At 33.3% G+C, this 13,503-nt stretch overlaps 1 protein-coding gene across 1 annotated transcript in view; it reads right to left on the bottom strand.

Annotated features, from left to right (window-relative positions):
* Positions 1 to 1,032: 1,032 nt before the first annotated feature.
* The window catches only part of LOC144840567 (uncharacterized), a 42,975-nt gene continuing 30,504 nt past the window's right edge, over positions 1,033 to 13,503 (bottom strand). Inside the window, exons 36-56 of the mRNA XM_078696417.1 lie at positions 13,342 to 13,455; positions 12,967 to 13,080; positions 12,474 to 12,587; positions 11,752 to 12,093; positions 11,482 to 11,595; positions 10,870 to 10,983; positions 10,354 to 10,467; positions 9,776 to 10,009; positions 9,442 to 9,561; positions 9,168 to 9,281; positions 8,370 to 8,729; positions 7,929 to 8,051; positions 7,655 to 7,768; positions 7,352 to 7,462; positions 6,966 to 7,085; positions 6,533 to 6,646; positions 6,150 to 6,377; positions 5,883 to 5,996; positions 5,212 to 5,362; positions 3,428 to 3,571; positions 1,033 to 3,004 (exon numbers count right to left, since the gene is read on the bottom strand). Of these exons, the coding sequence (XP_078552543.1) occupies positions 2,920 to 3,004; positions 3,428 to 3,571; positions 5,212 to 5,362; positions 5,883 to 5,996; positions 6,150 to 6,377; positions 6,533 to 6,646; positions 6,966 to 7,085; positions 7,352 to 7,462; positions 7,655 to 7,768; positions 7,929 to 8,051; positions 8,370 to 8,729; positions 9,168 to 9,281; positions 9,442 to 9,561; positions 9,776 to 10,009; positions 10,354 to 10,467; positions 10,870 to 10,983; positions 11,482 to 11,595; positions 11,752 to 12,093; positions 12,474 to 12,587; positions 12,967 to 13,080; positions 13,342 to 13,455 (3,158 nt within the window). The 3' untranslated portion in view covers positions 1,033 to 2,919. The remainder of the gene's footprint in view (positions 3,005 to 3,427; positions 3,572 to 5,211; positions 5,363 to 5,882; positions 5,997 to 6,149; positions 6,378 to 6,532; positions 6,647 to 6,965; positions 7,086 to 7,351; positions 7,463 to 7,654; positions 7,769 to 7,928; positions 8,052 to 8,369; positions 8,730 to 9,167; positions 9,282 to 9,441; positions 9,562 to 9,775; positions 10,010 to 10,353; positions 10,468 to 10,869; positions 10,984 to 11,481; positions 11,596 to 11,751; positions 12,094 to 12,473; positions 12,588 to 12,966; positions 13,081 to 13,341; positions 13,456 to 13,503) is intronic.

Raw genomic sequence — 13,503 nt, 5'->3', positions numbered from 1 at the left:
AATTTTAAAAAGTCGATATTTTGGGCATTTTTCGAAAAAATCTCTGTACTATAGTAAGGAATTTTTTCAGAAAATGGCGAAATTTCGACTCTTTAATTTTTCGGCAAAACTCTGTATTATGGCTCTATAAGTTGCTGCAAAGCAATATATGCGCACATATAGCGATATTGTCGTATAATTATTGAATTTTAAAAAGTCGATATTTTGGGCATTTTTTTGAAAAAATCCCTGTACTATAGTAAGGAATTTTTTCAGAAAATGGCAAAATTTCGAACCTTTTATTTTTTCGACAAAACTGTGTATTATGGCTCTATAAGTTGTTGCAAAGCAATATATGCGCACATATAGGGATATTATCGCATAATTATTGAATTTTAAAAAGTCGATATTTTGGGCATTTTTCGAAAAAATCCCTGTACTATAGTAAGGGATTTTTTCAGAAAATGGCAAAATTTCGACCCTTTTATTTTTCGACAAAACTGTGTATGCTCTATAAGTTGTTGCAAAGCAATATATGCACACATATAACGATATTACCGCATAATTATTGAATTTTAAAAAGTCGATATTTTGGGCATTTTTCAAAAAAATCCCTGTACTATAGTAAGGAATTTTTTCAGAAAATGGAAAAATTTCGACCCTTTTATTTTTCGTCAAAACTGTGTATTATGTAAAAATGGCCAAATTGCAACCATTTTATTCAAATATAATATGTTCTTTTCGACAAATGACCAAATACTACCGTACATCGTAATGTGACATGCGCATGTTTACTCAACATATTTTGAAAAGTCGACATTTTGCCGATTTTTCGAAAAAACCCCTTGTACAGAGAAATTTCCTTTTTAGCCAAATTTGTTGACAAATTTATTGACATAACTGTACTATATCATAATTGACATGCGCAGAATCACATTGAGGTGTTCTGATTTTTAAAAATTATCAACAATCTATGGTAAAAAATGTATAAATTAGTTCTCTATACACCATTTGTTTCTGACACTATACAACAATAAATACATTTTTTTTATTACCAAAATTTCTTTTATTGCAAAAATCTCACCAGTTATAATTCTAAGTACTGATTATGATAAAACATATCTATGAAGTAACTTACAGTACTTTTTAAAATAGTTCATAACATGTGGGACACTTATGTGAAAATCAACTAAAACTATATAGTATACCCGTGCCTCAAGTTTGATAAACATTATCGGGTTTTTGTGTGCTACAAGTAATAAAGATCTTTGACACAGTAATTTATACCTTCAATTTACATCGCATTATCTAAGTTAATAAAATAAATTTTTTAAAAACTATTTTTTAGTAGGTAAAACAAACAAATTAAACAAATATTTAAATATAGTTATGTTTAAGAAAATATTAAATGATTGCAAGCTAAACGTGAATCTAATGAAAGAATCATGAAGGAATGAAAGAATCGTGAAGGAATTAAATAAACGAGCATTATGATTGGTTTATTCCATTTGTAAATTTAAATTTAAACAAACAAGCATTGTGATTGGTTTAATCCATTTGTAAATACTGTATAAATGTAAACTAACAAGCATTATGATTGGTTTATTCCATTTCTAAATTTAAATTGAAACAAACAAGCATTATGATTGGTTTATTCCATCTGTACGCGTATGTAAATTTAAATGTAGACAAACAAGCATTATAGTTGGTTATTCCATCTGTACGCATTTGTAAATTCAAATGTAAACAAGCATTATGATTGGTTTATTCCATTTGTACGCATTTGTAAATTTAAATGTAAGCAAGCATTATGATTGGTTATTCCATCTGTACGCATTTGTAAATTTAAATGTAAACAAGCATTATGATTGGTTATTCCAAATGTATGAACATTTACATTTAAAGAAGACCCCAATTAAAAACATCTAAAACATGTATACTTTTTAATTTTTACATCTGTATTAGACTGGTCAATATACTATCAATAACTTCATTCATTAAATGTCTTTTTAAAAAATATTATTTGTTTTTAGTCTACTGGTATCAAAAACTATACATTTTATATTAATGTTTTATGATCGATGTATACTGTATATTGTTATAATCAATGTTTTTATAATAATTGTTAATCTCATTACATTTTATTCACACTAATAAACAATATATTTTTTTGAACACACTGGTGCTTGTACACCAATATTGTTTTTTTTAAATGTATTGTATGTGTGTTAAATCATAATTTAAGAAAAAAATATAGATTTAGAAGAAAAAAAAATAGTTTAGATCATTGAATTTGTGTAAAGTCATAATTATTATTTCTTGACAATTTAGACAGTACTGTATTTAAAGATTATTACTATCTTGTCTCAATTATGATTTTTTATTTATAACTATTGTACATTTTGGTTCTTTTTTAGGAGGTACTGTATACGAAATAAATAAATAAATAAAAACAAATAAAACTGTTTTACTTTTACCATTATCATATTCTATGCAACAAACATGCATAAAAAATGAAAGAGTGAGAAAGACGTCAATTATTTCTGAATATTATATTACTATATCAATGTACAAAATGAGGAATACCCCTCTCAAGGTGATAAAGAGTTTAAGACAACTAAATCGTAAGTACATACTAAGTCACAGTCACTTTGGTAATTTAAGTAGTTGGCAGGCAAGCAATCTTAAGTGAGATTAACATCACAAATAAAATTGACCTTAACTACATTGCAAAAGGTTAAATAATTTATCTAGACTCATATTATCATATCAGTCCCCCTATTGAGAAATACTGCATTAAACATTTAAAACTTACAACCTTATCTTACATAAAAAATAATAATCTAACAATATCTCACCCACAACGTATAAACAATATACAGCATATATTAAAATCTACATATGAAAATAGCATCCTAATTTAAAGTTATTTCATGTCGCTCACAAATGCGTCTTCTGTAAGGTGAAATCTTCTGTGCTTTGCGGCCATGGGTTCTCGTAACTATTAATCTCTGCTACAGCAGCCCTTTAAATAAATAAAAACAAGGAATATAAGGATATATAACACACAAGATTTTATTAAACAAATTACATAATGTGAAAGTATGATGGAATAGTGGTATGATTCCTGAATCGAGATTATATCAGTGATCAAGATTTACTGTATATTAGATCATCATATATCAGATTCATACAGCAGATTTATTATATCAAGATCATATCAGTGGAAATAGTTTCATTTATTAACATCATGTTTATATCATAAGATATACATACATACATTGCAAAGTAAAATTATCTAATAATAATAATAAGTATATAATAATAAATAAGTCATTATTCTCATACATGTTCAGTAGCATAATAACGGATAGAAACCGTTGTGGCATAGGAGAGATGACGGCCTAGTAACGAGCTAAAGCCCCACCTGAAAACAACCTTTTCTTACCTGCTTCCCCCTGCTGGAACAAATCCATAAGCATTCTCATTGGCTGCACCTGATTCATCCATCACAGGAATTTGATCATCCAACTGACTATTTGGTAACCCATGGTTACGCTCTGACTTGGCCAGCTCTGCATCATACTTTGCACTAAAGATAAGGAATAATCATTAATTAGTAAAAGATGAAGATAATGAAATTTCAAACGTATAATAATAGCCAAACCTGCACCACTACCTCATCACCACTAGTATAGTGTAGCACTATAGTGTGTAGTGTAGCCCTGTATTGTGTAGCACTGTAGTGTAGCACTGTAGTGTGGCACTATAGTGTGTAGTGTAGCACTGTAGTGTAGCCCTGTATTGTGTAGCACTGTAGTGTAGCACTGTAGTGTAGCACTGGAGTGTAGCACTGGAGTGTGGCACTATAGTGTGTAGTGTAGCACTGTAGTGTAGCCCTGTATTGTGTAGCACTGTAGTGTAGCACTGTAGTGTAGCCCTGTATTGTGTAGCACTGTAGTGTAGCACTGTAGTGTAGCACTATAGTGTGTAGTGTAGCACTGTAGTGTAGCCCTGTATTGTGTAGCACTGTAGTGTAGCACTGGAGTGTGTTGTGTAGCACTGTATTGTGTAGCACTGTAGTGTGTAGCACTGTAGTATAGCACTGTATTGTGTAGCACTGGAGTGTGTTGTGTAGCACTGTAGTGTAGCCCTGTATTGTGTAGCACTGTAGTGTAGCACTATAGTGTGTTGTGTAGCACTGTAGTATAGCACTGTATTGTGTAGCACTGTAGTGTGGCACTGTATTGTGTTGTGTAGCACTGTATTGTGTAGCACTGGAGTGTGTTGTGTAGCACTGTATTGTGTAGCACTGTAGTATAGCACTGTATTGTGTAGCACTGTAGTGTAGCACTGGAGTGTGTTGTGTAGCACTGTAGTGTAGCCCTGTATTGTGTAGCACTGTAGTGTAGCACTGGAGTGTGTTGTGTAGCACTGTAGTATAGCACTGTATTGTGTAGCACTGTAGTGTGGCACTGTATTGTGTTGTGTAGCACTGTAGTGTAGCACTGTATTGTGTTGTGTAGCACTGTATTGTGTAGCACTGTAGTGTAGCACTGGAGTGTGTTGTGTAGCACTGTATTGTGTAGCACTGTAGTGTAGCACTGTATTGTGTTGTGTAGCACTGTATTGTGTAGCACTGTAGTGTAGCACTGTATTGTGTTGTGTAGCACTGTAGTATAGTGTAGCGCTGTAGTATAGCACTGTATTGTGTAGCACTGTGGTGTAGCACTGGAGTGTGTTGTGTAGCACTGTAGTGTAGCCCTGTATTGTGTAGCACTGTAGTGTAGCACTGGAGTGTGTTGTGTAGCACTGTAGTATAGCACTGTATTGTGTTGTGTAGCACTGTATTGTGTAGCACTGTAGTGTAGCACTGTATTGTGTTGTGTAGCACTGTATTGTGTAGCACTGTAGTGTAGCACTGTATTGTGTTGTGTAGCACTGTAGTATAGTGTAGCGCTGTAGTATAGCACTGTATTGTGTAGCACTGTAGTGTGGCACTGTATTGTGTAGCACTGTAGTGTGTAGTTAGTGTTGTATAGTGTAGCACTGTATTGTGTAGTGTAATGTGTAGTGTAGCACTGTATTGTGTAGTGTAGCACTGCAGCATGTAGTGTAATTATATACCTCATCACCACTACACCTTTTACATGCCTGGCAAAACGTTTATACACACTGAGGTGACCCCTCTTATGAGCTCCCTGTTAAATGTGAATAAATTTAACTACTTACTGTTGAGGTCTGTTTTTGCAAAATACCACCAATACGAGGAATAGAATGAAAACGCCTAGGATAGAAATGCACATTATCCACCATGGATCTAGTCCAATCTCAGAACCCATAAAAGTATGAACCTCAGCCACATTATTCTGATCTTGAACAACTGAAACGACAAAGATAATGTATAATTAAGTCAATGCTGGTGCAAAGTAGCATGTTGTATAGCAATGTAGTATACAGTGTAGCACTGTAGTGTGTAGTGTAGCACTGCAGCATATAGTGTAGCAATGCAGCATATAGTGTAGCACTGTAGTGTACCACTGTAATGTATCACTATATTATATAGTGTAGCACAATAGTGTGTAGTGTAGAACTGTAGTGTAGCACTGTAGTGTCTAGTGTAGCACTGTAGTGTCTAGTGTAGCACTGTAGTGTCTAGTGTAGCACTGTAGTGTGTAGTGTAGAACTGTAGTGTAGCACTGCAGTGTCTAGTGTAGCACTGTAGTGTCTAGTGTAGCACTGTAGTGTATAGTGTAGCATTGTAGTGTAGTGTGTAGCACAGTAGTGTGAAGTGTAATATGTAGAAGTGTAGTGTAGCACTGTAGCATATAGTGTAGCATGTAGTGTAGCACTGTAGCATATAGTGTAGCATGTAGTGTGGCACCTTCATTTTGAATACTTACTCATTTGGCAGTTGACTCCATAGTAATTATCAAAGCATTTACATGTATAAGCATTTGGTCCATTTGTGCATGTTCCTCCATTTTGACAAGGGTTGCCCTCGCATTCATTAATATCTACAAATGAAAAGAATAGGATGATTACTTTATGTTTGATTACATTTGCCATTGAACATTTGTCTATCTCACAGATTGAGACCTTTCTTGCCCCAAAAAGCTCAGTAAACAATATGAACTTAAACCAATGTAGGAGAAAACAAAACCACTCACCAACAGAGCATTTCGGTCCACTCCAGCCACTTTCACACTCGCATACGGCACCATTAACCAAATCTACGCAGATGCCGTGAACCGAGCATGTATCATTTAGGCAATCATTGATATTAGTTTCACAGAAGATGCCTTCATACCCAACAGGACACGCACAGTTGTATCCATTAGTGTCCAACGTACATTCAGCTTCATTCTGACAAGGGTCGTCTGTACATGATGTTGATACTAAAAAAAAGCAAGAATAAAATGCATGTAGCGTGAATTCACTGTATTATGTCAGCCATCATTTTAAAGGTGTATTCTTCCATCAAATTATTCTACCAATGCACAGGATATTGAAAAGCAAGAGAGATGAAATTATTGTGTTAATAATTACTTACCAATTACTTCACAGTATAAACCAATATGCGTATCAGGACAGTCACATGTGAATACATCACCATTGCTTACACAATTGCCATTATTTTTACAAGGTCCAGAAATGCACACATCAGCTGTGGAACAAAAAGATGATAACATATTTCGTGGATTCCAAATCATAGTGTATTTAATTTGTACTTGACATCAGGCCACTGTTAAATCAAGGTTCTAGTGTTAATATTAGCAAAAATATAAATATTTTGGCACATACTGTATGGCGTTTCATATGTATAATACTTGAGACAAATATTGAAATGCAGACTGTTGAACTAACATAAAAAAAGACAATACAGATTGGGGCAAATCTACTGTTACGCAATATAAGTTTTTCCAGAATCTTAACTTTGGGTTTATATATTTATAAACAAATTCCAGAAACAGATTTTAACCTACCAACTTCACAGTATTCACCGGTGTAACCGGAAGGACAATCACAGAAGTAATCGTCCAAGTAATATGTACATGTTCCTCTGTTCTGACATTGGTTCAGTATGCAACTCTCTTCTTCTGGACCTAAAACATAAATAATACAAAAAACAGATTACCAAATGTAGCCAAGATTACACCTTTTGCAAAAACCATGAAGATGGAGTACAGTTCACTACAAAGTTACAAAGTGTAGTTGTGTCACCCCACTCAATTCCAAGGTTTCACATTTTTTTCCTTCCTTTTCTGGTTGTGTACAATCATTTTTTTTAATATCATACTTATAAATATCCTTAATCTGTCTAAAAAGAAAACATTTTATATTTTCTATATTTATATATATAAAAAAATACCTGTTTCACATCGAGTTCCACTGAAATTGTCATTACATATGCACATATAGTGATTGAATAAATTATTGCAAACTCCGTTCACACACGGGTTACTCAAACATTCATCCAAATCTGAAAAAAAAAGTTTATAGGTCAGAAAACTTCTGTGAAGAACAAAGCTCGTAACATTTTATCCATCAAAATAACTACAATTTCCATTAAAATTTTTAAAAGTTGATTTTATAAGTCCTAACTTTACTAGTTTTAGTAATAATGTATATACACTTTTAAATAGATGTATGTCATCAATATAGTTAGTTTTACCTTCTACGCAATTTGTTCCACTCCATCCATCCAGACAGTTGCACTGATATGCGCCCCCAACGTTTACACACTCAGCTCCGTTTTGACAAGGATTGCTTGCACACTTATTCTCATCTGTGAAATTAATTCATTGGAAGTTAATAAAGTTGGTAAACAAATAACATATATGTTTTATCGTCTGTAGTGGTTAAACTGATTGCAATTTAGTAATATGTTTCTGGTCTGATGGGTACTAAGGATCACACTGGGTCAAAGGTCATTGTAAAAATCTCACCTGTAGGCGTTTGACAGTTGGTCCCCTGCCATAGCGATGTACATGCACAAATATAAGTTGTTGAGCCTTGATTAACACAGGTTCCTCCATTCCAGCAGGGATTGCTCATGCAAGCATTCACTTCTACATAAATAAAAAATTAATATATTGTTTGAAGGTTTGCATGGCGAAATCAAATGTTGATATAAGTTTGCAGTACACCACGTAAATTAGTTCTAAAAAGAACTGTTGAGTTTCTCGACGTTTCGATCAATATGCTTTGATCGTCCTCAGGAGTGAGAATTAATATTTTAAACAATACAACACCCCTTTCATTGATAATGGAATAATCAAATTTTTTTAGAAGATGAATGGCATTATAAAAATATATACTACAGTAATTAAAACTACACAAGTTTTAGCGGTTAGTTATATAATAATAATATGTAATAGTTTGTATACCTTGGTAACCTTCATTCCTTAGTTCAAGAGAAAAGCCTCTTTCCGTTTTTTCACCATCAGTCACAAAACGCATCCATATTTGATTAGACAACAGCAACATGTTCCCTGGTATACTTCCTCCGCTGGCAGACAATTGCAGTGAACCTACGTCATCAACGTTCGTACCGGTGCCAATCTCAAGAACATCGTATCGACTCTCTGTGATGAAGTCTTTAAACTGAACCTCTATTGTCCGACCAGGAAAACCGTTGATAAACCAACGGCAATTGGCTCCATTATTGTAGTTGGATGGATAATTCGGAGAGTGGATTTCAATCTTTCCTTCTGCAGGTATGGTGAAATTTAAACGGCACCCAGTCACTAAAAAATAATATACAATATTTAGTAAAGAATTAAGTGCAGCAAAACATATATTACTATGTCCATACAGTAAGATGCCTATTTGCTTTCATAACTTAGATATAATATGAGAAATGAGAAATATATTAAATCTGCAATTCATGGATTTTTTGGTTTTTAATTTCATTTCATTTATTCATTTGACCAAAAAAACAACATTAAAAACAGGTCAGGAAAAAACAAAAGTGACCTAGGCCCTGTCTACACTATCAAACTAGTTTGACAAAATAAGTGTGATGCGCCCAAATATGGTAGTGATATGCTTAAATATGGTAGTGATATGACATCATCATGTCAATGTATTTTTGTTACATAAAGTTTGATAGTGTAGACAGAGCTAAACAGCACTATACAAACTGCTGAAATAGTTAGATGGAGAAATACAACAATAATACTTACCTAAGTTACAGAGGTCACCTCCCCAGCCTCGAGGGCAGATACAAGTAAAGCTGTTTACATCATCGATGCAAATTCCTCCATTCAGACACGGATTGCTTTCACATTCATTTATTTCTTTGAATGACATAAAACATAGTTAAAAATTAATATTCAATAAAGGCATCATTGGAAAATTAGTGCTCTTGAGCAGCCATGACTCATAATATTGTTCTACAACATCACTGGGAATAATAAGAAGGTTAATTAAAAAATATAATGAAAATAAATGTATTACCTCTTTCACAATGAACACCTTCCCAGCCAGGCTGGCAGTTGCATGTGTAACCATGCGAATCAAAGCGACTGAAACAGACTCCTGCATTTAAGCAAGGATTGCTGGCGCACTCATCAATATCTATAAATAAAAATATAATTATGATGTTATTGATGTTGTCAAATTTATTCTAATGTTTCGGATTAGTTTTAACTATTTTTTAGCCCTTCCCTTGATATAATTATTATTATTTGTATATTATTACAATGTTTTTAATTTATATTTATGGGTAAATAAAGAAAGAAAGAAAGAATGTCTCCTCATGTTATTATCAATACAAGTTTAATGAACTCACCAATTTGGCAATTAACTCCTGTATAGCCCTGTTGACAGATACAGGAGTAACTATCAATTCCATCATTACAAATTCCTCCATTGATACAAGGTGAACTTTGACATTCATCAATGTTTGTTTCACATGTAAAGCCTTCCCATCCTGCAGTACATGTACAAGTGAATTCTGGGCCGTTGTTTATGCATGTTCCTCCATTTTTACACAAATCAGGTTCATTCATGCATGGACTTTGCTCTACAAAAAAAGAATATAAATTCAGGAATATCTCTATAGAAAATGTCTGACATTAGGCTAAACTAATACGAGCAATTAAGAATCTCGAATAAGTGCCAAAGTCAGAATTGTTTGAGCAAGTCTAACAATAAGATACAATTACGTGTCTTTAGGCAAGCTGTTTTAAATGCATTAGTGTTATTCAGTCATTTGTCAGAGTGTGCAGACAAAAATATCTTGCTGAATTCTTTCAATTTTAATCATTACGTTTATATAGTAAAGTAATAGTTCCCTGCAACTATCCCTATCACCTCCAACCCCCACCTCAAATATATACTTGCTGCTTTAATGAAAGAAAAACATACCTATTTCACAATTGATCCCTGCATAACCATCAGGACAAGTACATGTATAAAAACCAACAAAGTCATTGCATATTCCACCATTAAAACAGGGATTGCTATCACATTCATCCACGTCTGAGAAAAAAGATTTATTTATTTATTTAAATAGCAGAAAATAATAATCTAATACATTATCATTAATAACAAATTGGATATCACATACTAATATTAAATCAATGAAGCGTTTTGTTTTAAATATATAAAACACTGTACATTGGCTTGCCTTGGGCAAGTAGAGGGCTCAACAATTCTCCTCAATTTCTAGTAAGCTAAGGAGCAATAAATATATATTCACATTTATATATTTTTGGATAAATACTCCCTAATAGACAAAAAGAAATTGCTTTTCTGATTTTGGTCAAGTTTAGGGTTTATCGGTTGAATAATTATACCACATTTGAGACTGAGCTTCAGCCACACGAGTATGTTTAATTGAAAACACTTGCATATGAAATTATACAATTTTGATTTTCCTACCAAATTGACAGTTGACACCTGTGTAAGCCAGAGGACAGGTACATACATACTGATTCACAAGATTATCACAAACACCTCCATTCCTACATGGTGAACTTGAACATTCATTTATATCTAGAAATTGAAAAAAATCACTTTAAATTATGTGTGTAAGCAATATAAAAAAAAGGTAAAAAATGTATAGGGACGCAGTGTGCTGGGCACTAGACTTCTGATTATAGGATCATTTCAACGCTCATCACATTGCTTGAGTCCACTAGCTCTGTCTACACTATCAAGTTAGACAAAAAAGTGTGCCCAAATATGGTAGTGATGACATCATTTTTTGTCACATAAAATTTGTTAGTGTAGAGAGCTTTACATTTGCCTGTCTGCACCCAGGTGTTGAGGGGCAAACATACAACTGTGCTGATTACTAGCTGCGACATTATGGTATGTCTTCCATACGTGTTTGATCCAAAAATGACTGGGGTAATAACCTGAAACATTTAGCATTTAGCATTAAGAGCTAAGAACGTATTATTATTATATTACATGAAATTGATATGCCTTTACAGTATTATTATTATTATTATCATAATTATGATATTTAAAATAATTGCTTATCTTTACCTTGGCCGCAAACGATGCCAGTGTAGCCTAATGGACAAATACATTCAAAGGTGTTGCGTCCATCGTTACAAACTCCTCCATTCAAACATGGTTGGCTATTACATTCATTTACATCTGAAAAAGTAATAAATATCACAAATTATTAATTATTCTTAAATGGTATATAGACTTGTAACAAATATATCCTACATAAACATGGTAAACATTTTCAGTGTTCAAAATATCATTTTTTTAAAATGTAATAAATATTCACTAATTATTTCAACATACCTCCATCGCAGTTGTAGCCTTCCCATCCAGATGGACAGTCACATGTGTAGTGACTGGCTAAATCATTACACTGACCACCATTTCTACATGGACTACTACTGCACTCATTGACGTCCAGCTCGCAGTTATACCCTTCCCAACCAGGTTGGCAATTACATGTGAAACGGTTCAGTTGGTTGAAGCAGGTTGCTCCATTTTGGCAGGGATCACTTTGACACTCATCTATATCACTTTCGCAGAAATCGCCTGTAAAACCCAACTCACAGACGCATGTGAACTTTTGTCGTCCGTCTATGCATGTTGCGCCATTTTGACATGGGTCACTACCACATTCATTCACATCTAGAATTAACATATAATATTTTCTTGTTAAATATGTTATAAACATGATTAAAATCAGAAGATTTCACTGTTTTATTTTGATAAACATCACAGGCACAGAATAAATTATAAACCGCCTTGAAATTCAATTAATTAATTTGAAGCGATAAAGATGAGGAAATCTGTGAAAATGAGAAAAAGTCGCCCCAACCAAGATTCAAACCAGAAACCTTCTGCTTGATAAAATAAATCTATTTTGAATTGATATTGACTATTATATTACTATATATGAGCAAAATTCAGCTACATAAATTGACTGGATTCACATTTTAAACTGTTCCATATTGGTGCTTATATCTATTCTGGCAAAGCAGACTACTCTATTATATTACTGGACTCACCTGTTTCACAGTTTTGGCCATCCCAGCCAGGTACACAAAAACATGTGTATTGGTTTTGACCATCATAACAAGTACCACCATTTAAACATGGGTTGCTTGAACATTCATTTATATCTGAAAACAAATATTATATTAATTAATGGTGTCTGAAATCCAAACTTTTCATAATTAAAGCTCTGTCAGCTGTCTACACTATCAAACTTTATGTGACAGCAAAATGTGATATGGACATGATGATGTCATGTCACTACCATATTTTGGCATGTCACTATCAAATTTGGGCACACTTTTTTTGTCAAACTAGTTTGATAGTGTAGACAGAGCTTTAGGCTGCCTATGTACATTTGTTTGTTATAAAATTGTTGCTATTGCACGCATCCATACACATGAGGTATCAAAATGATGGCAATTAGTGTACTTTTTTAAGTATATTTAAAGCAGGTCATTCATGTACACTACATTGATTCTCTCAATATAATTTATTTTCACTTACTTGTGTTGCAGTCAAAGCCGGTCCAACCAGGAGCACAATCACAAGTAAATTCATTAATTCCATCAATGCAAGTTGCTGAACTGGAACATGGGCTACTCAAACATTCATTCACATCTGTAAACAATATATACAAATTAGAAACAAACTAGAAGTAATGGTTTTTGGTGGTCAATTTAAATCAAAGAGTATAATCATAGCTAAAATAAGGTGATTCACAACAGAATCAAATATGTAAATTTGAAGTTCTTCTTCAATAAGAAACACAAGTATACAAAAGATGATTCCTGACAATCACACTGGCCAAGTCCGGATAACCAATAATATGATTTATACATATCTTCTTCTGCGTCTTTATTTAAAACAAAGGCTACATACCATCATTGCAGTTAGTTCCAGAGAATCCAAGTAAGCATGTACAACTATACATGTTGTTTCCATCGATACAGGTTCCTCCATTTTGACATGGAGAGCTGTCGCATTCATTAATATCTGAAAAAAGAAATTTGTGATTTAACATCCTAGGCTCTTTTCTAACCC

The sequence above is a fragment of the Antedon bifida genome, chromosome 4 (genome assembly GCF_963402885.1).
Source record: "Antedon bifida chromosome 4, ecAntBifi1.1, whole genome shotgun sequence".
Classification (NCBI taxonomy): Eukaryota; Metazoa; Echinodermata; class Crinoidea; order Comatulida; family Antedonidae; genus Antedon; species Antedon bifida.
This window is presented reverse-complemented; position numbering and strand designations above follow the sequence as displayed.